Source organism: Ascaphus truei, chromosome 2, assembly GCF_040206685.1.
Source record: "Ascaphus truei isolate aAscTru1 chromosome 2, aAscTru1.hap1, whole genome shotgun sequence".
In the NCBI taxonomy this organism is placed as follows: domain Eukaryota; kingdom Metazoa; phylum Chordata; class Amphibia; order Anura; family Ascaphidae; genus Ascaphus; species Ascaphus truei.
In genome coordinates this window covers 68,016,187-68,039,787 of record NC_134484.1, presented here as the reverse complement: position 1 = coordinate 68,039,787, position 23,601 = coordinate 68,016,187, and the positions used below count along the sequence as shown (strand labels likewise).

The following is a 23,601-nucleotide window of genomic DNA, read 5'->3' as shown; positions in this document are numbered from 1 at the left end:
GAAATATGTCTCCCTGATTATATCTCTGTATGTGTCTTCTACAGGCTGTGAATCTTGTAGAGAACTAATGTTAGTTTTTTGCTTATGTAGCCAGGTAACCTGATGGCTACTATTCTGCCCTTGGGCTGACAGTAAACCCTGGTACAATCAGATTGCCAGTAGTTGATATGAGGTTTTTCCCTTCCGAGGAGGTGCACTTGAGTGACAGCGGGTGGCGGAGACATCAGGCCTGAGCATGACCAATCATGAGCCAGATCTGGTGCCCTCCTCCTGGCTGTACTTAAGGGCAGTACCGCCCCAAATTTGTAGTTGTACATTCCCCCACTGAGGAGCGGATGAAAAATGGCCGATTCCTCCTCCAGTGAGTACCACTGCAATTGCTTCAAGCATGAGACTTCCAAGAGGGTCTCATAATCCTTCCCCTGGGCGTCCAAAAGTTACCAGTCCAGTTACAGTGCTACCGCTCATACGTGAGACCTTGGCTGAGCACCAGAACCATGCTACAGATCAACCCTTTCCACCAGCGATAGAGTCCTATATTGTCGGTATGGAGGGATAGTCTCTCTGGGAAGTGGAGCTGATTAAGGACAATGTTTCTCATGTTCCTATAGAGACTATTCTGCCTGCGCAGAACGTACCGCCGAATTTCAAACCTATGGCGAGGTGAGAAAGAAACAGGTTTAGATCTGAGTCCTATTTCCGTGAGCCAGTAGGAGGGGATATTGTGTCCGAATATAATTCCGGGGATGAGGAGATTGAATTTAGCTCTGAGGAGAACAAGGGGCGTGAACCTTGTTCCAGAAAGGATGAGTTAAGGGCCTTTTCTAATAGAGCCTTTAAGGACATCGTGAGGGCAGTTATTGACAAATATACCCCCAGCTCTGAGTATGTAACGCCTTATGTTTTACCACCCTGGGTCAGTGAGATTATGGTGGAGTACCAGTCTGATTGGAATACGGATAGTTTTAGGAAAAGCTCCAAGGGGTTGTCATGGCGGGATTCTTCCTTACCCATCGCTTTCATGCCTAACATATTGCCTGGTTGTAGGTGTTCAGTATGCTACCAAGAATATCGTTATATTCTCGCTTTAAACCAAGTGGATCATGTGTGTGCAAACCACCCAAAGAGGGTATTTCCAGTTACACTGCCCGATAGTACCGGGGCCTTAGTTAGGAAACCGGACACAGAGCACTACTATGGATTAAAACATACCTCCATGTTGGGAGGAACCTATATTCAGTAAAGCAGTCCTTTGATGTATCTTTCAAATAAAATTGTATGCTTTGTGTTCACTAAATATACGTAATGTGATATTAATTATGTGAAAGTTTTTGTTATTTTCAGGTTACATTCGAGGATGGTACCCGAAAATGTAGGACCCAAGCGGGGTCGTCGTGATTCCACCAGAGGGAGAGTGTAGCCAGGTCACTTGATGGCTACTATTATGCCCTTGGGCTGGCAGTAAACCCTGGTACAATCAGGTTGCTAGTAGTTGAGATGAGGTTTTCCCCCTCCGAGGAGCTGCACTTGGGTGACAGCGGGTGGTGGTGACATCAGGCCTGGGCATGACCAATCATGATCCAGACCTGGTGCCCTCCTCCTGGCTGTACTTAAGGGCAGTACCACCCCAAATTTGTATTTATACCTTCCCCACTGAGGAAGGCAGTTCACACAGTGGAAAGGCTGAGATTGGGCCTTCTCCAGTCCTCTTCCCTCCATGGAAGAGTATTGTGGACCATACCTCTGCATCTGCTAGGGAGGCAGGGAAGAGCTAGAATGGCTGTGGGTGCCCTTGGTCTGTAGTGACGGTCCAGGGACCATCATCCAGTGATAGCGGTGAGACTGCTTCGGGCAGAAGCCTGCCGTTGTTCCTGTACTGTACAGAAGGGTAATAAACTGTTCCTGTTTGCATATACCTCCAGCCTGGTGCGTTACCTTACTGGGTGGAGAGGTACTGTAATAGTTCTACAGAGGGAAATCACCTTCAGTTTCTTGGAGCCTACGGTAAATGGAGGTGCTGCACTGCTAAAGAGATATGTAGGGTATGAACCCCAGAAGCCTTGTCCTGTGTCCCCACTACCATTGACGGATGACTCAGCCCTCTTGTTACCAGCAGGTATCATGCACAACACGATCAGTAATGGCCAAATCTCCCACCGGGTGAGGGAAACACTGTTACACTTAATTATAGGGAGATTTGGGTGACTGGTTTTGTGAAAGATCCCTTTCATAGTTTAAGTACAATTAATTGTTACTTTTGTATTTGATATAAATCCTTTTATTACAATTCATAACAATTGTCACGGGATAATAAAAACACTACCCTACTAGTTTTGACATACATTATATAACAAAAAATCCTTGTACAGTGGTGTGTGTAAGCACCAGGAAATCAGAAAATACCTGGAAAGAGTTTATTTTTCTTGCAACATTAAGAAACAAAGTGAAGGGTACGAAATGGAATTTAGAACTTTTAACCAAAAATAATAATCTTCTAAACAAGAAAAACAATCATTATAAAGATCATAATACTATTAATATTAACTGTCATTGTCATCAATCATCATCAGCATCAGCCTTTTAAGTGAGAATATATGGTTAGACTATAGTTTGACTAGAGGTGACTGGGGGACTGGATCTACTGCAAACTCTTCTACACAAGGTAACAAACGGTGAGCTACTCTGATCACACTATAGTCCCATGCTTGTTTGCCTGCACAATTTATCCCCTCACCCCTTTACAACTTATTTCACTGCAGCCTCTCCCAACACTGACTGCACACAACTACCTCCCACACCCACTCAGCGCACTGCAAACCTTGAATATACCCTAGCATTGCAATGCAGTAAAACATTTGACAAGGAAAAGGCACACCCCTGCTGATTAGTCTGTACACACACACTTGGCTCACAACAGCTTCATGCAACATTACCTACCTCTGGCATAATGATACTGGTATTTACCTCAACTTTGTTCTTTCTTGTGGCCTTACTCTCTCTATCCACTACAAACTCCTCCCTCCTGGCTCACACCCAATATCACCATACACCCGGGACTACTCAAAAGCCTTGCACTATCTACTGAATGTTGGTGGAGAAATCTCAAAACCAGCACACCAACCACTGCTCACTCCAATTGCAAACACCACAAATGTACAAATTCCAAATAACTTCTCAAATTTCTACTCATACTATTACTGTCTTTAGCAGGTGATATTGAACCTAACCCAGGCCCTCCCATTTCAACTCTGTCCCATACCCCTGAGAAAACCCCTTCAAATTCCAAAAAGGGCTATCTGTCGCCCATATAAATACATAGTATCTCCAGAACCAAGTCAAGCTGTGTGACCGTGGCTGCCCCAGCATTATAGCTGTGAAGGGTCTGATCGAGAAACATGGACACCCGCATGTGTGTGGTAAAGGCCAAACTCACAAAGTTTCCAATCTTTACAGGTGCGCCGACGAGTATTCTAAAACTTGCCTTAAACTTGCCTTGGAAAATCTGGGGCTATCACCAACAAGATCCAGGACATTCTGGGTACATGCTGCAACATTTCAGTGACATTTTTGCAGCGACTAAAGGCCCATCGGATTAACACAGCAGGGGTCCCTGGCAGTCCCATTCAGTTTGAATGGGACTGCCAGGGACCCCCACTATTAATCCGATGGGCAGAAATGTCACTGAAATGTTGCAGCATGTACCCAGCATGTACCCAGCATGTAGATATCCAAGGAGACCGTCTGTCAACTCTAGGATGACTCCCACAGCTGTCCAGCTAAATAAGAAAATGTGTGGAGCAGGAAAAAAGCCTTCTGGAGACACGGGGTACGAGCCACTTGCAGACCCGCTTCCCATGTGGGGCCAGCGGCCGCAGATACAGCAGCCCATGGATAGAGCTCACGCAGCTCACAATGGTCCGTCCCCTCTGTTGCTCCCGGCCGTGTGTTCCCTGAGAGGGTGAATGACGCACTTCCTGCGCAACCGCGATCCAATGGTAAACAAGGGTAGAGATGATCGATGTCAGCGCTGCTCCGTTAGATGACAGACTCACCAGGTAAGGTAAAAGCAATTTATTAAACCTACATAAAACGGATACTAAAGAACATAACAAAAAGACCTCCTCCCGCTCGTTTCAGGTGAGTTCGCCCTTTCTCACGGAGTGTAACAAGACATGAAGGGAGGGTGTTATTTATAACGCCCTTCTAATGGTTGATTAATGTGTTCCACCTGATTAAATAACATTTATGCAAATTTCAACACACAGGGCTCATATCAAATAATCACATAGAATATATCACATAACAGAAAAATCAATGCATATATCATAATAAATTTCTCATAGTACCTTAATCTATACCAACACGATGTTCTACAGAATAACATAATAATAGCATATAATGTGTCTAATAGCCACAAATGAATGCATATGAAAAGAAACAGTTTTAAAGAATCATTTGATACATACAAAAAACACAGCAACTAATTGATCCATTGTATAGTATATATGACCTTATTAACCACTTCATGACTACCGGTTAATATTATTAAATTCATATATATATCATTTAGTTGATTGATGTGATAACATCTAAATAACATAATAATAAATAATAAAATAGTATAAAGTAATGACTGATAGAAAAAAGAGAAAAGAGCAGAAGGAAAGAAAAGAAAAAGAAAAGAAGGAATATGAAAAGGGGGGGGAAGGGAAAAGAAGGGGAGGGGGGGAGGGGGGAGCGGGGATATTGGAAGGGAGAGGGGTAGAAAAGAAGAAGGGGGAATGGAAAAGGAAAGCAGAACAAAAAGAATAAGAAAGAACAGAAAAAGAAATAAAAGAAAGAAAAGAAAGAGATTGATACATTGATACATTAATACCCAAGGGTCTCAATACAGAATGGAACCTGAAGGTATTTCTGTGATCCCCACAAGTTATAAATGGACATTATTGTTTTTTTCATTTTCATTATCTTTATTCTTTCGCAGTTGTCTTCTTTTTCTTTTCTTTTCTTTCTTTTATTTCTTATTCTTTTAGTTCTGCTTTCCTTGTCCATTCCCCCTTCTTCATTTCTACCCCTCTCCCTTCCAATATCCCCGCTCCCCCCCTTCTTTTCCCTTTTCCCCCCCTTCTTTTCCCTTTTCCCCCCCTTCTTTTCCCTTTCCCCCCCTTTTCATATTCCTTCTTTTCTTTTCTTTTTCTTGAATAAAGTGACTTGCCCAAAGTCACAAAGAGCTGACATCAGGAATTGAACCAAGTTCCCCTGATTCAAACTGTGTTATTCTTAACATGAGTCAGTGTCATGTAAGTGGTTTTATATTTAGGACTATATTTTTCTTGTATTTTATGTATATATTTTTTAATTTTGCTAAGATGTTATTAGTATTTGTTTTTCACATCATGTTTAACTTTTGAAAATATTTTTTGCCCTATTCTAGCTAGTAATATAGTTTTCTCATATTTTCTATGTAGTGTAGAAATAGTGAGGTCCTTCCCTTTTCTTTTTTTTTTTATATAGTATTATGATCCTTTTGACGGAAAGGATCTTTTGCAGGAGTTGTGCATAAGACACGTCCAACCATTTATTAATTAATACTTTTGTACATAAATTGTCTCTAGATATTTAGTCCCTGAGTGAGCTAATTTTAGAGATACTGATAAGACAAAAACACAACTTTCCATTGCTATTTGTAAGGTAGTATTGATTTTTTTTTAAAAATGAATATGCACACTTTTATGAGTAGTTTAGTCTGTAATGAGTTCTAATGGTATCGGACTAATCACTGTAAGTGACATATGCTAATATGTATTTTTCAGTGAAGCACTTGTGTTAATCCATATAAAGATTCCGCATTTTCTTTAAATGGTCACATTCTGAGTATCTTTACAAATGCATTTTCTCTTTTTTTTATATCAATTTTAATTATTATCTTAATCACATCTACCATTTAAACATTTCATTTGGTCCTTAAACGTGCAAAGTATACAGACTTTTCTGATTTTAATGTTCTTATAACTGCATAGTTTGAATATGCTCCATGAGGTTGACATTTCCCTTTGTAGTAAAAGCCTAAGATTATTTTAGTTGTTTCTTTCATCATGTTCTGTATGATGTGTCCATCATTGGGTATGTCATTCAGTAGCGTAAATTGAACCAGCTGTAATTTTCCATTCATAATCATGCAAGCTCCCTTGAAGACATGGGGGGAAATTAGGAACAGTAATTACAGATAGCGCAACTAACATAAGAATTATGTAAAATAACCTTTGCATGCTGCATACAAAACAATACTATGTAAATAACACAGACATTTTACAAGTCTTTTAACTGTGATCACTCAATTACTATATTCAGTTATTGCGTACCATATCTAGGAATGCGTACTTAATTGGTGAAGCTATGACTTAATTTATGACAATGACTTCCTTTACCGATAATTATAATTTCTTCATACTTTACTCTAAGCAAACAGCACCTGTGGTTGCTGAGGGCTTTGTGCGCTTTAGCTTCTTGCCACTCTCATGGGTTCTTAGGCATGGAACAGGGGACAGCTTGCAGCAGATTTGGATTTTATTTTCATGTGTAATGGAGCAATAGGGCTACTTTCCCTTTAACAAAAGTGTAAGAACAATACAATATATAAAAGTCTAACTTTTCTGGATGCTGAACCTTAAATCCAGGCTGCACCCCTAGTCTACCAGTGTATACACCTGTCTCACACATAGAGCAGCTGTGACTGTTGGTTGCTCAAGGATATGCTTTTTATGTTGTATTAATCAGCCTAAATATAGGAGCAACTATGCTAAACGGTGGCCTGAATCTCATCACGAGAAAACTTGCCTGTGTTCACGTTATTAATTATTCCTGTTGTCAGAAAAAGGGAGAAACAAGACGTTCTCTTTGGCACTATATGCCTGTAGATATCTGATCCAATAAATAGTTTTAAGGTCAAAATGTTGCTGTCTCTACAATCTTCAGATTGAATATCACAGAACTGGGCTAGGCAAGTTCACTCCTCGGGGGCTACGAATAGATCAGGTTTTCAGGGCAATACATAACTAAGCACGTTTTCTTGTGATAATTAGAGATGATAATTATGTTTTAATTAGAGACATCTTGAAAACCTGGCCTGCTGGTAGTCCTTGAGAGGTAAGCTTGGACAGCACAAACAAAGAATAATGTCCAAACCGCCTCAACAGTTATCATATTTTGCCAGATTACTAAAATATTTTACTGTTTTTATAAATAGAGAAAGAGCACACAACCCCTCATAGTGTAGTAAATCGAGTACGTCCTTAAAAAGGGTAAGTAATGCACTCACAGGTTAAAAAAAAACACACACACAAAATCTTGTTGTGTTGTGGAAGATCACAGTGGGACTGCTGTGCTACCAGACGTGGCTGGTGATGACATCTGTAGATCTGGGTCTCTCAGACCTCACAGCTGCTTGCCCCGCTCTGCTGTCCTGGGTGCCGTATGACGGAAGGTGATCGAGTCACTTCATCAGGGTCTATCTTGGTCATATATTAAAGCCTGTATATGTCATACTCTTGTTTATTATTGGCTAATTCTTAATTAAAAAATACTTTTATTAAAAAACATATTAATATCTGAGTACTGTATTAGTATTTACAAAAGGGATTAAAAGGGAGAGTTTCAAAATATAATTATGCTTTTCTTTTTACTTTGAACTAGTCTCTCTCCCGCAATATTTCTCAACCTGTGTGTAGTTCAAAGTTCTAGTGCCTATATTGCTCTTTGAGAAAAGCAGATTCAATGTAGGTTGTGAAGATGTAGGTTAGTGTGCTACCGGTATAAATGAAAAGATAGTGTACAGAGCTTTCACAACTTCATAGGCTTCTTCTACAAGTGCAATTGCTTTTCTTTTTCTTTGTGTGCAATCACTTTGTTGCACAAACGTACTTCATTTTACCAATGCTACCAACTTTGTTTTCCTCTACAGTGATATTATATGGCTTTACTGGCTTGGTGTGTATTGCTTTGCCAATCACACTGCCTAAAGTCTCTATTCAATATACTGTAAAGATTTTTCTGCATGTCAAGAAAGCTATGAGGTTCTTTCCTTGAATAAAGTTCTTAGGCTTCTCTGACACGGAGAAGCAGCTTCACAGCATATTGAATAGTGGACAAAGCATCTGAAACACTAGCCATTTACTGAAAGAAAAAAAAAGAAGTATACGTTGTATACTTGTGTAACACGAACAGCCAAACGAAGAAGCGGTGCACTGAGGTAAGTAGGGAACCACACGCAGCTCTAACAAAAATCGACTATTTTATTGAAAAAAAGGAACAAACATCACGAAGCTAGGAACCTCTGACGTGTTTCATCCCGCAAGGGACTTTGTCAAAGAGTGAGTGGTGAACCATCTCATACTGTACTCCTCTATATACCACCAACTAGACTGTGATAGGTTGGTGGTCTAGTTGGTACATGAGCGAAATACAAATATGAAGTGAGCCACATATGAACACAATAAAATACCATATGGTACATGTTCCTATTTATGTTCACATTATACTACATGAAGCGAAAAAAGAGCTTTCATTAAACATAACGCAATTTGTTTGTGGAAATTATTCATGTTCGCCTTTGAATTGACAATATTCCATGCAAGACTTGATTATGCAGTAAGGGTCTGTTTAGAGGTGAAACATAGATTATCACAGATATATATATATATATATATATAAAAATATAAGAAAAAAAAGCGCCAAATCCTAGTGCATTACTGTGCAAAAATCGATATATTTAATTCCCAAAAATCTCAATAAAAATGAACTCACAAACATAAAACAATTAAAAGCATTGTATGAGTAATACTCATGCTCCTAGGACCAGGAAACGCTGCTTTTTCTTATATTTTTCTATGCAGGTGGAGAGGGAGGTCGTTGTGCCCTTTTTAGAAGCTGCCGGTTGATCCTAATAGTGCTTCTGTCACTCCCCAATTATTGGATCTATTTGTTGGACTCTAGAGGACTATCTGCAAATAGCAGATTAAGGCAAAGTTCACAGCACCACACATATTTTTTTGTATAATTGTATGTTTTAGCTTTTTTTATATCAGACATTCACAGTGCACTTTTGGTATATGAATTGATTTCACTATTCAGGATTTATTATAGTAGTATTCATTATATTGATTTATTAATAATATGTTTATATATTTATGATTTTTAATCAGTAAATTCAATTTTATATATCCTATATTTCTGGTTTTCCACACACAAGCGCAGACCCTCATTGTATATATTGATATATATATATATATATATATATATATATATATATGTCTCGACACATACATGAAATAGTGAATTATGCATTTGTGTGCACAGACACAGTATAACGAAGAACACAGTGATGTTAAACATTACTGTGACAAACAATGACTGCGGGTGTGCTTTGTTGTTATGCATGTTAACCCCTTGTTTGTAAAACGATTCCAACATACTGTACATTCAGCTTTCAACTATAGGGCAAAGATGTTGAATGCTTTGTAAAGTAGAAGGTTGCAGTGTGTGTTATTTGGAAGATCATTACACATAATCCCTTCATGCAGGTCAAGTTGTGTATGTTGACTCATAATGATGTCAGCCACGATAGCTGAGCCAATACATGTTTCCAAACACACACACACACACATATATATATATATTTATATATATATATATATAAAAACAAGAAACAAACAGCACAAATCTCAACAATGTGTTGTAGCGGAGGGATAATATATACACCACCCTACTAGCCAATACAATCTCTAAAAGAGGTACATACCCTGGTAATCGACTAACCCTACAAACTGCAGCCAAGTTAGGTCTGCGGCCCCACAATCGCCGCCTTGAATGTGTGTAGAAGAATGACCTAGGCGCAAATAAGACAGGGAAGAGAAGAAACACAAAAAGAAATCATAGGGCAGTATATCTGGTTATAATCAGACTATATTAAGGTAAGGGATGCGCTTACACAGATAAAATAATTTAAAGCCTTTAATCCTCTATGGGACTCACGAACTCAGCTACTGCAGCTTTTCTCCTTGGCCTCTGGATCTTCTGAATGCTTGTCCCAAGGAATCAGCAACAGCAGCAGCAATCACGGATGGTCTTTAAAACCACTTTCCTCTATGGATGGATCTCATAAGGCAGGGTGGGAAGGGAATACAAGGAGGAACAAAATGTGTAAAACCTATTTAATATAAAAATAAACTAACAATAAAAACAGGTAGTCAACTCACATTCTGTGAGTGGAATAAGGGCAGTAGAGAGTATTTTAGCGAGTCTCTCACACTCGTGTATAGAAGCGCCGATTACCAGTCCTCCTCGCGTCCGTGGTTACTTCCGCATCACGTGGTATGACGCGGTATGACGCGGCTTGGCTCTCGCGGGATTTGGTGTCTGTCAGTGCAGGAAAACACTGCCGTAGCTCCGTGAGACTGTCTCTCTGCTTGGTATCTCGACGTGTCTCTCTCTGCTCCAATAACGCTGGCCCTACGTGTTTCTCCACTTGGGCTTCGTCAGGGGCTGCTATCGTACCTAATCCCTACCAGGGTATTTAAATGTACCTCCCCTGATTGATTGGCTAATTCATAATTGATTAATCATACAGCATAGAACCTTATTTACAGACCATATACATAAGATATCCTTTAAGGAAGAGAGAAAAGCTATTCAAAATAATATTCAAATATATACACACTACAACTCAGTGATATATATGTTACATATTACATTATATCACTATTAGTTGTGCTATTCAACATATGTTTACTAGTAAAGTGATTAAGAGCTTATAAAAATTCTCAATTGATGTGCATCTTAATAGCTCAGTTCATGTGTGAGTCTTATATATTGGACTATATAGTAATACAGATCTATGGAACAAAGGGACTTTTTGTATATATTTGCACTCTTTTAGTAGGATAATACTATTATTTATACTCAAATTCCCTACACCCAGAGGTTTTATTGGGGGGACATTGTGTAATTTGTATATACAAATATGCTTATCAGTCTCCTTACACATAATTAAATCCATTTTGAGCATTCACCTAGATATGGAATATTGTTAACTTTAATTAGAGTAGATGTTATAAGGGGGACTATAGTTATTATTTTGTAGAATCAAGTGTCTCGTTGCTAACACTAAGGAGTATTTTATCATAAGTCTAGAATATAATACTATTTATATATGTGAGGGAAAGAGATCATATAGATTTTGTATACTCATATACACCTAATGATATGAGGGAGGGAGATCATATTCATTATGTATTCATATATACACATGAATATACCAGTTATACTATGTATTTATATACATGATTCTGCTAGTTAGTAGCATATCTGCACTGATATGGACAATAGAGACAATATGAACAGAATAAACCATATTATCTACTTATACTCGTGATTAGTGCATAATGTGTCAACTAAAATGTGTCTAAGTTAGTTTCTTTTAATTTAAATGGTGAATAATACACACCTTATAAACAAACTTATTCTAAATATAATCCTTAAATATTGGGATCATAGTGTATCAGAACCCGTTTAGTGCATAAAGTTTTATTTGTGTTAGGACATATACATCTGGATTTATAATTATAAAACTATCTAACATAATCACATGACTATTAACAATACAGAAACAGTATAGAAACAATCCTCTATATATTGTACATCAAATCATATTTAACCATTTCTAAATGTGGCATTAATCTATAATAATGAAATTCTGTTCAATAACATCCATGATTGTTTGTTCTTATTTCAATACTAACAATATCGACACTGGACAAGAATAGTTCTGTAACAAAGGATAGATACATCATATGGTGGGCATTTGTACATGTGGAGTGTGTTTGTCTTTATGAGACTGAACAAGGGGAACATATATATATATACATGATTTATACTTAGTCATTGGTGTATAGGATCTTATAATCTGGATAATGTCGTAGACATAGACAGTTGTCATATTTAATAAACTGAGAGTATTTTAATTAGTTAATGACCTTTTGTCATGTGTTGATGCTAATTAACAGCAAAATTTTAAGGATATAGTGAGCACAGAACTGATGGACTAATATTTTTAGACTATATAGGCTAGTTAATTGAACAAGATGTGTTAATATATATTTGATAAACATAAGACTGGAAGTATAATTCATATAGTATATTATAAATTGAATCATTTGTGTCAATCACAGAGGAACTATATAGAGTATATACCCTCTAACAACAATGATGATGATTTAATCCATTATACATAAACATAGTAAATCACAGACATAGTAAGAGACTCCGAGATCGTGAGTCATGATATATGCAGCAGTTATATCAAACATCAGTACATGTGAATAATCTATAGTGCACTCCTGTTGTCAATGCAGTACATAGTACTGGAGTTGATGTTGGGAGCACAACAAAGAACATAGGGAGTGTGTGTTATTCTTTTAGAAAGGATCCTAGGTCAATGTCTATATTCATGCCATGAGGTATTAACGTTTTCATAGTATAAATCCAAAACGTTTCCTGCCTAGAGATTTTTATGACCTGGTTCCCTCCTCTCCAATTTGGATGGATTTTATCTATTCCAAAAAATCTTAAGCCATTTGGATTTTGGTCATGGTGTTCTTTAAAATGTTTCGATACACTATGTTGCATGAACCCTCGCTCTATGTTCTTTATGTGCTCTGCTTCCCTCAACTTCAGTTTTCTTGTTGTTCTACCTATGTACTGCTTGTTACATGGACATTGCAACATGTAAATAACATTGTTTGAGTTGCAGTCTATAAAGTCTTTTATTTCAAACTCTACTTGTGTTACTTCGGATTTCACTCTTTTGAAGGACTTTTGTGTGTTGGAGTTTAGCTTACAACCTCTACATGTCTGACATTTGAAAAAACCATTAGTAACATTCACCGGTTTAACACATTCTTTCCTTAAACAACTTGGGGCCAGTTTTTGTTTCAGATTTGGGGCCTTCGTGAATATTATTTCAGGTTTTGCTGGCAATATTTGCTGCAATATTGGATCTTGGTGTAAAATATTCCAATGTTTATGGAATATTCTCCTAATGTGTTTAGAAGAATTATTGTATCTGGTAACAAATGGTACAGAGATTTTGTCTTTTTCTCCTTTCCTGCCTTTATCCTTGTTCTGTTTATACTGTATGTCAGTAGTTCTGATCTTTCCATCTGAGTAACTTTGTGATATGCTTCTTCTACCACTTCCTTCTTATATTTTCGATCAGTGAACCTCTCCATCAGTTCATGTGCTTGTTCGTTAAGAGACCATATGTATGGTTTTATTTTCTGGGCATTTTACTTCCTGAGCTGAGAAGGGGTTGGATCCTCTCAGCTATTTATGTGTGTGTTTTATTAAAATACTGTTATTAACTCCATCTCTTGTGCGTTTCTGTGCAATTTTCTTTCTTTGTTTCTCAGGGTGCCCTCCCCCCTTTTTGAGGGGGGATCACCTCTGAAGTGGGAGCATCTGGGGAGACGCTCCATGCACGAGCAGCACAGGGATTTTTTCCTACAATTACATCTGCAGCACGAGCGCTGAATATCCTATTCCTGCTTGTTCGTGATATGTATGTTCTTGTGTGCAATTCCTTCGTACCCTTTGTAGTTGACCTAGGGGAATGTTGTCAATCCATCTATCTAGATGTCCACTATCCCCATTAGGAAATTATGACAGTCTACTTCTTTTACAAATGTCTTAGTTTCCAATACTCCATTGGAAACGTATAATGTCAGATCCAGAAACTCTATACTTTCATGACTGTATTTGTTGGTAAATTTTAAATTGTAGGGATTATTATTTAGCTGTGCTAGGAAGATATTAAGTAATTCTACACTGCCATCCCATACAAATAATATATCATCAATATATCTGTGCCAGGATACCAGATTTGCTCCATACTCATGACCCGACCAGATGTAATTGTCCTCCCACATCCCCATGAGGATGTTGGCATATATATATATATATATATATATATATATATATATATATATATATATATATATATATATATATATATATATATATATAAATTTATTTTTATTTTTTGGACAACTATATTTAAAATAGATATATATATAGATATAGATCGAGAGAGAGATAGATAGATATATATATATAGAGAGAGAGAGAGACATATATACAGATATATATATATATGTAGGTATGCTTATATTGGGAACAAACTATAAATTGCAGTGGAAATATAGATAAGAACTGTAATATATGACACGCGTAGTAGAGTAACATTTGTCACCTGGTGGAAATTGAGCAAAATAAATTCCGATATCTCTGTCCCCTGGCAAACCCTCCACGACGACAGGAAGAAATTTTTCACGCATCTGCTCCTCCAAAGGAGTTAAGATTAGAGCTTGTGCTGGCGGCCCACCTTCAGTGGCAGAAGCATGCATCCGTTGTGCTTGGATTTTTTTCTTTAAATTCGCCTTGATATCATCAAATCTCTTCCGACAATTCGTGCGGTCCCTGACATGATTCCCACACGCAGACACAGCCAATGTTATTTGATCCCACATTTCTTTTTTTGAGGCTGAACTTGTGCGCCCTTGAAATACATACAAAATATATGGCGTTAATTATTATTAGAAAAACAAGCAGTTTACGAAACTGCTACCTGTTCCAAGAGATACCAAACATGCTGATTTAGGTTGAATATGTGTACCACATGAGCATTTACGTAGAAACATACAAATCTAAAGAAGCTTGCATGAATATTGTATGAACAAACTTTTTAGACTGATTGTTATGGTCGTTATAAAGCATGAAGGATTATGTGTGTAACAATTAACTTTAATTGATAGATATTAGAGAATAATAGTTTGATATTAAGACATCTCACATGAGATAGGATAACATGTATTTGAACAATCAATGCAAATATAGACTTACCTAGTAAATGCCCATACAGAGAGTCATAGGGCCTCATGCAGTAAGCGTCGATTAAGTGAAATCGGCAAGTTTACCGATTAGTCATGTTAATGGCGATTTTTCCTCTCCGTATGCAGTAAGTGCCGAATACATTCAAAATGAACCCGAAAACAAATCCGCCCACTCTCACGATGATTATCCGATCACACACAGGTGTATCGGCGTGCGTGGCGGGGTGCTGATAGGTTGCCCAATCACAAATCTTGCTGAATCAGGCGAAACAAGCATGTATTGGATTGCGCGCCATATTTAAAGGCAACGTGTACTGCTAATCATTCTCTGTGTTGTTGGGAGTGAGAGAGAGAGAGAGACGCACAGAGCTGGCTGATTGAACATTTGCATATTGACGGAGAGACTTGTTGTGTATTGGGTGAGCTTTGTCCATTGTTGTTTTGTTTACATCTTTGTCTTGTTTTATATGTGGAAGTGTTTCGTGTGATTGGCTGTACATTTATTGTCTGTTTTTTGTGAGTGCTGGAAGTATGCCCGCAAAGCGTGGGAAGAGTGATGCTGGTGGGAGTGGGAGTGCTACTCGTGCGAGTACGCATCGGAGTGAACGTACTGTTCAGGGGAGTGATGTTGCTGGGAGTGCGAGTGGTGTTGCTGGAAGTGGGAGTGCTGGTGCTGTGAGTGGTGTTGCTGGGAGTGTGAGTGGTGTTGCTGGGAGTGGGAGTGCTGTTGCTGTGAGTGGGAGTGTTGTTGCTGGGAGTGGGAGTGCTGTTGCTGGGAGTGGGAGTGCTGTTGCTGGGAGTGGGAGTGCTGTTGCTAGGAGTGGGAGTGCTGGTGCTAGGAGTGGGAGTGCTGGTGCTAGGAGTGGGAGTGCTGTGAGTGCTGCTGGTGGCGCAGTTGCTGATGGGGTGGATGGTGGTGGCGTGCTTGCTGGTGGGCAGCTTTTGGAGGCTCTTCCATTGGAAGAAGGAGAGTCCAGTCAGCACCAGCCAAGCTCTGACCCTAAACCTGCTCGGAAGAAACGTGTGGAGAAGCCACGTAATCCTCGCTTCAATGACCAGGAAAATACAGCTCTTGTCACTGGCATTCTGGAGCACTATGACAGTATATATGGACATTTACTAGGTAAGTGTACCTTTACAATTATTATTCAAATACATGTGATCCTAGGTCATCTGAGTTTTGTTCATATGCAAATATGGGTTCAGAATATCTTTCTATGTTAATTAGTCTGGAAACACAGCTTTTTTTCATGCCTTACAAGGACAACTAAACACAGGCGGTCAATTTGCCATAACTGCATACAATATGAATGCAAGCTTGCTTACATGTATAGGTTTAGTAGTGAATGCTCATGTGCTTCACATATTACACATAAAACAGCATGTTTGCTATCTCTTGGAACAGCTAGCAGTGTAGGAAACTGGTGCTTCTATTATTAATCATTTACCTCATATATTTTATATGTTTTTCAAGGGCGGACAAGTTCAGCAAGCAGAAAAGAAATGTGGGACACAATAGTCATTGGTGTCAATGCGTGTGGGAATCATGTGAGGGACAAGCGGAATTGTCACAAGAGATTTGATGATATTAGGTCCAAATTGAAAAAGAAAATACAACACCAACGCGTGCATGCTACTGGCACTGGAGGTGGGCCGACACCACAACGTCTCATATTAAGTCCATTGGAGGAGCTGCTTCGGGCAAAATTACTTCCCGTCGTCGTGGAAGGCTTACCTGGTGACCGTGATATAGGAATTTACCCCTCACAATTTCCACCAGGTGAGAAATATTACTGTACTAGGCGTGTCGTTGCTTACAGTTATTTTGCATAGTTACACTGCTTTTTATACTGTCTTCACAATATAAGCATACCTGCATCTATATATGTATATGTCTGATTCTGTATATATATATATATCTCAAAATAGACATATATGTTGTAGTCCTACTAAAAGCAGTAACTAATATAGCACGTGCCATTGCGTGCTCATTTACATGTGAATTCCCAAAATGCATTGCTGCAGTGGAAGCAATTGATGGTGGGCGAAGATGGGGAACAACAGGGTAGTACACATGTGTAACACATGTTAATGAGAAATTATTACTAGCTACAGGTACAGAACAGAAATATGTAGAATATTATTGTGTATTTTATTTATTTTACTCCGACAAACATGACATTACTGCCTATTTTAAGCATGCATCAAATATATTGCATGCAACGGCCTACAAACATCACTTGCACTAACACATCTATAGTTGTTTATGAAAAGGTCCATTTTTGCTTTAACTCATATACAGACAGCATAATGAGGCACACGTATCATATTTTATGTCATTGTTTTCATAACTTAAAAACTGCACACGACTATTTAGCTCATCTACCATTGTGTTAAAGCAGCTGCAATTAATATCTCATCACAGCATACACTTCAACAGAGGGGGTGGGGTTCAGCACACACACTAATTACAGCCTCATTTTAGGGTCAACTTAGTTCACACCATTTTCACCTGTTTCAAGTAATTGAAAGGTGTGGCTGATTAGGCTTTTTGGGGAAGGGAATACCGTTCTTACAACCTGACTAGCACAACTGAAGTTAATCACACTCATTTGAAAGCTTCACTTTAGCTACTAAATGCCCCAACAACTCATTACTTATCAAACCGTACGTCACACATTAGTTCACTCATATCTATAGTTGAACTACTACTATCAACGACACATTATCACACACTGCATGTGTTGTCTTGTTTAGTCACAGCCACATTCATGTGTGCCACATCTTATATTAATGTACCACACATATCCTCTACCAAAAACAACACTTTTTGCAATATGACCACCTTCATGATAACCATTGTGAATGGTCATCTCATGATAGTTATGTACATTATGATACTGATATCACTACACAACATATGATTTTTATGTACAAATTTTATCTATTTATCCTCACGCATTACTGCAGGAACATAGTATGTTTTATGTTAGGGAACTCAAAAGTTCTAAGTACACAGGCATGTACATTGTTATTACAACTATTTATGTTCACTTTCACACACACATTTTGGGTTAAGGAAATGATGCTGTTAGGTACTCATAAATACAGAACATACAATAACTGTTTGTTCAATATTTACACATGTAAATGTAAAACTTATGTTATTGTTATATATAGTTGCCCCCGAAGGACATGTGTCACCTGAGACTGAACAAGTGTCTTCACCTGGGTCAGCCAGCTCAACACACCTAGAAGGTGAGTGTATCAGTTGGTGGCCATATAATATGTGCTCTTCTATATGTTATGTTGTCATGTTCATTATTTGTTTTGCACATCTTCTTTAAATAGGATTACTTAGTGTCAGTGAAAATGAAGTGTAAGGCAACTTGTATTGTGTTAGTGATGTTAACTATCATGTAGGAGTTGTGAGTTTACAGCAAGTTTTCATTCACTCATATTTCATACTGAGTCCAAACATTATTCTTAAGTCAAGGTAGTTTTTAATGTGAGGTTATAAAACGTATGGAAACATGTTAGTTGTTACTTATGACACAGTACAATTACATAGTAACACAGCAGAGATTAACATGCCATTTAATAATGTGTACATTTATTTGTAGAACATGATGAAGAGGATTTTGATGATGATGATGATGATGATGATGATGATGCCGCCGCCGCCGCCGCCGCCATAGACACACAAATACAAGCAAGTGACCATGAAGAGGTTCCAATTGAAACTGTTTTACCGCCAAAACGTCCAGCAAATACCACATATGATGCAATTGTAGCTTCTGAGGGAAAAATTGTGGAAGCAGAAAATCGTCGCCATTCTGACCTGATGACAGTGCTGGAAAGGATGATTGCACTGCAGGAAGAAACAGTTTCACAATTGGCACATCTCCACAGAGTCTTCATTGAAGTGCCTAAACAGTTGCAAAAAATCAACACCTCATTCGAAGCATTAGTTGTTCAGCAAACACAAGCTAATTACTGGAGAATGACTAATGTACCACAATTCAACACCTCACAGCCAGGATCTGTTCATGCAGGTCAGTTTTCACCACATTAATCTGATATTCATTCACCAGGCCCAAATGTTACCGGTCAAGTAGCAGACATTGCTGTGCAGGTTCCTGATGACATCCTACCGCTGCCATCTGTACAAATTCAGCAGCAGACACCTACAAAGGAGGCGACAAAAACAAAACAAGACACACATGAAACAGACCAACCATCACTTGTGCAGTGTCTACCAACTTGCTCACATGTGTCAGTGGGCACAAGCCCTGTCCGTGAACAGTCACTACCCAAAAGCCCTGTAGGTGAATCGCTGCCCAAAAGCCCTGTAGGTGAATCGCTGCCCAAAAGCCCTGTAGGTGAATCACTGCCCAAAAGCCCTGTAGGTGAATCGCTGCCCAAAAGCCCTGTAGGTGAATCGCTGCCCAAAAGCCCTGTAGGTGAATCACTGCCCAAAAGCCCTGTAGGTGAGTCACTGGCCACAAGCCCTGTAGGTGAGTCACTGGCCACAAGCCCCGTAGGTGAACAGTCACTGCCCAAAAGCCCTGTAGGTGAGTCACTGGCCACAAGCCCTGCCCGTGAAGTGCCAGAGGCCACTCAAAGTGGCTCTGTTGTGCCTAAAGTTGGTGGCAAAAGAAAAAGGAAAATTCAAGAGACAACAAGCAGGCCTGTTACTCGCTCGCAAAAGGAACAAAAAAAATAAATGTTATAATTCAGAAAATATGTCTTTGGCCTTGTTTTGTTGACTTCAGATTATCTAATTACTATTGTATGTATGTTGAAGACTGTGTTGTTTCCAAACTTTCAAGTATGTTCTTGAACACGTGAAGTTTTGGAAATGTTAACACTCCTAATTAATGAATAGTGTTATAAATATTTATGTTTTAATCGTCTGTTCAGTAATGGTCCACCAGGAGCCAGTTGCTAAGTTTAGAGAAGCTGCCATTGACTTTGCAGCAAAACATTGCATTTGGGTGTGTTAATTGATGTAATCATTGCATGTGCATATTATTTTCATGCAATTATAAAAGCACCTATTTAACTGCAAACATCTTTCTTGTACGTGTACAGCAGGATTTTGTGTTAAATATTACTTACCTTTGGTGGCCATTGTAATGTTGTCCTTTAATCATTTATGTGTTCTTGTTTCAAGAACATCTCTGAATTGATACTAATATATATGTAGTATGTATTGATATATGCACACACACACACACAGACACACACTGTGTGTGTGTGTGTGTGTGTGTGTGTGTGTATATATAGTACTATCTAAACTGGTATAGATGTATTTACAAAAAACATACACTTCATGCTTCCTTGTGAAAACACACTATTTTAATAATACAGGCCTAATGTTTGACAACTATACTAAGTGTGAGCCTCTAACATTATTGGGTGCAAACAAATGTTTATTACTTAATTCACTCATGTTTATCACCATTTAAATAGGTTTCATACAAGGCCTACTTACTGCCATCAATATGTTGTGTGTACTCCTGCAATATAAAAAAAAAAAAAAAAAAAGATACATTATATATATATATATATATATATATATATATATATATATATACATATACATATATACACACACACACACACACACACACACACTATACATATAGTACAATATACACTTTATATATATATATTTTTTTTTATGAGAGAGATATATTTATATATATATAGATACACACGTATTTAAACTCATGCAGACAGGTAGTTAACCAGAATTTCAAATACACACAGAAATGTATGTGGGAAAAAAACATTTCATTTTGCAGGTGTGTGTATTTACTGATATGGCTGTCTAAGCACTATTTTCACACAGTGCTCTTTGTTATTTTTCTAAAAAACTCAATGTTACTGAAATAAGTGTAGGAATGTTTTCACAAACGAGATAAAAAAATGATACATGTTTTTCCCACATTCGCCTATCACTAACCACAAAACTTAAACCAATTAAAAGGACACATCCAATTGGCGTTTGAAATAAGGAGTAAAAGTAGTTACTTTTGTTGACCTTGAAAACGAAACACAGGAATTTGTTAGCCATTGAGCAGAATCATTTTCATGAGCAAAGAAGACAGAACTGCACACATCTTTTGTGCTACTCTGACATGGCTGATGAATTCGTTAACAATATGAATCCCCTCTTAGGTTATAAGTACATGGTTTCAGAAGCAATTTTAAACAGTCGCGGTCACAAAGCAAGCACACGCCAAATCTATGATTTGATTCGAGCTAAATATCCTTATTACCAAGACCGTAGGCATGCGCGGAATTTTAATTCCTCAATAAGATTCACTTTATCAACTAATGACTTTTTTGAACGTGTGCAGGATAAGCTAGAACACACCTATGGTTTCTGGAAGATTGCAAAGGAAAAGCATTTTACCCTGAAAGAGGGCACATATATTGTTGTGAAAGGCATATTTATTCCTAATGCCAATAGCAATGGATCCGCTACTACTGTTCCGTGTGAATCGATACCTGCTGCAATATCTGCACCCTCCATTCCTGAAACCCACATTGTACAACAACAAAAGTACTATGATTATGTACCAAGCCTTTCAGCTGAAAATGCATTGGAATGGGAACCAGAAGAAATGAACCTACCTCCCGACCAATTGTTTGAAGAAAGCAGTGGCGATTCCTATGAGCGCTTCATGGAGGAGATGTGTGTCATACTGGATTCAGTGGGTGGGTCAAGCGTGGATGAAAATGCCTTGCATTTCTGGAGCGACCAGTTGCAGCCAGACGAACAGTTAATTCTAGAAGAATGGTAAATATAACAACCGTTATGCGTTGACTGTGCGTTTAAATGTTTTTTTTTTTTTTTTTTTGTAACCACCATTTTCCCTTTCAATGCGTGGATACAGCGTAACATTGCAGACTGCATAACATGTAGCGATCACAAAGAAATTGTTGCCGAATACAATATAGTATAACCTGAAAGAGTAGTACACATTGCTGACGGAATAAATATATGTACTTTCCTATCCCTTTAACCATATTAGCAACATTTTAACATAACTCTAACACATACCTGTTTTGTTATCATGCAACATTTAAAAGCGGGTCCACCACGTATGACGTGGGACCCTTGTCATGGCCCAAGGCGTCCTTAAAAAGGATTACGGATGTAAGTCCCGCCCCCAAGCGACGTGCGCGCCTCAAAGCCTATTGGCTGTCATGTTTTGTTATAGTAACGGTAACTGCAGTGTGTCATGTGTGCGGCTCAGTGTTTGTAGGCGTCAACTGGGCGTTAGCTGAATGTTAATTGAGTGGGAGGAGTGTTAGCGTGCGTTTCACGCTGGTTTAACATGACGTCACACGTATTGCATTTGCGCATTGTGTTATCGGCCGTCCTTTCTGTCCAAACACGTCTGTTTCAAAAGAATACAGATGTACTCGTTTAGAACGAATGTAGTTTCGTATTCATTGTATTTGAAATAAAGATTTTATGTTTAATGGTATTTTCAAGATGTATTGAACGCACAACGTACGCTTTGTTTTGCGCATGCGCTAACAGTTAGTGCAGCCAAGCGTGAAGTGCGTGCGCACACTAAGATGTGCGCGCACATTTTTCAGTATACAGGCAACGTTCACATCATATACATAGTTATGCCTGCTACAAATTTAAAGAAACATTACATACTGATGTACACTTGTACTTCTAACATATAAGTGAGTGACGTGTGTATGTACACAATCATATAGAGCTGTGTAATGCGTTGTCACGGATACATATATAGTAAGGTGCCATATTTGACCATCATGTGTTTGCTGTATTTCAGAGATGTCGGGCAAGATACAATCGGATCAATGTATGATTTCAGAAGAGTCTACCTTTATATGAGATGATTGTGAGGAGGAGCCACCGACTACTATACTACATATGGAACTAATTTTATATTGCTTGCAGAGCTTATTAACAAACAATTAAAAATGTGATACCCTTATGCCTATATTGCATAAGCACTTAATTAACATAATGATGTTGCAAAATAGTGCCTCATGAATTTTTATTGAGTGTTCTTTAATCACTACTATCATTTTATGGCATGGTGTGTTTTATATATAACAACCATTCCCACTCTGCTAACACATTTGTGAATTATATTGTGTAATGGAACGTATGACTGTCGAAACTATGTAACAATAATAATAATAATAATAATAATTATAATATGAGCATGTTCATGTATAGCGCTGCTAGTTGTACACAGCGCTTTACAGACACATTTTTCAGGCTGAGGTCCCTGGCCCGTGGAACTTACAATTTATTTTTTGGCGCCTGAGGCACAGGGAGATAAAGTGACTTGCCCAAGGTCACAAGGAGCCGACACCGGGAATTGAACCAGACTCCCCTGCTTCAAACTCTCAGTGCCAGTGTGTGTCTTTACTCACTGAGCCACTCCTTCTCCCAATGTAAAGGACACTTACAACCAACTAGCCATTTATTGTTAAAAATCTCTTGTTACATGGGTATGTTGATAAAATGGTTTGGGACTGTAGCAAATAATGTTATTGGCCAGATGTTGTGGTCCCCTACAATGCATGATGTTCTGATTATGACATCAACATCATGTAATGAAGTACGTTTCTGTGTATATTTCATTAACCTAAC

The 23,601-nt window shown here is 38.3% G+C and overlaps 1 protein-coding gene across 1 annotated transcript; it reads left to right on the top strand.

Moving 5' to 3' along the window:
* Positions 1 to 388: 388 nt before the first annotated feature.
* Positions 389 to 19,663, top strand: LOC142488100 (uncharacterized). Its single transcript, XM_075588474.1, has 4 exons — positions 389 to 545; positions 711 to 1,043; positions 18,123 to 18,200; positions 18,566 to 19,663. The coding sequence occupies exons 1-4, from the start codon at positions 389 to 391 to the stop codon at positions 19,015 to 19,017; spliced, it is 1,020 nt and encodes a 339-aa protein (XP_075444589.1). The 3' UTR covers positions 19,018 to 19,663.
* Positions 19,664 to 23,601: the final 3,938 nt, after the last annotated feature.

What these genes read in the sequence shown, in the direction of transcription:
- LOC142488100 (XM_075588474.1), top strand. Translation starts at nt 389, where the DNA reads ATGAGACTTCCAAGAGGGTCTCATAATCCTTCCCCTGGGCGTCCAAAA. An exon ending in GCCTAACATATTGCCTGGTT is followed by an intron (nt 1,044 to 18,122) that starts GTAGGTGTTCAG and finishes TGTTATATATAG; the next exon opens with TTGCCCCCGAAGGACATGTG. An exon ending in CAGCTCAACACACCTAGAAG is followed by an intron (nt 18,201 to 18,565) that starts GTGAGTGTATCA and finishes ATTTATTTGTAG; the next exon opens with AACATGATGAAGAGGATTTT.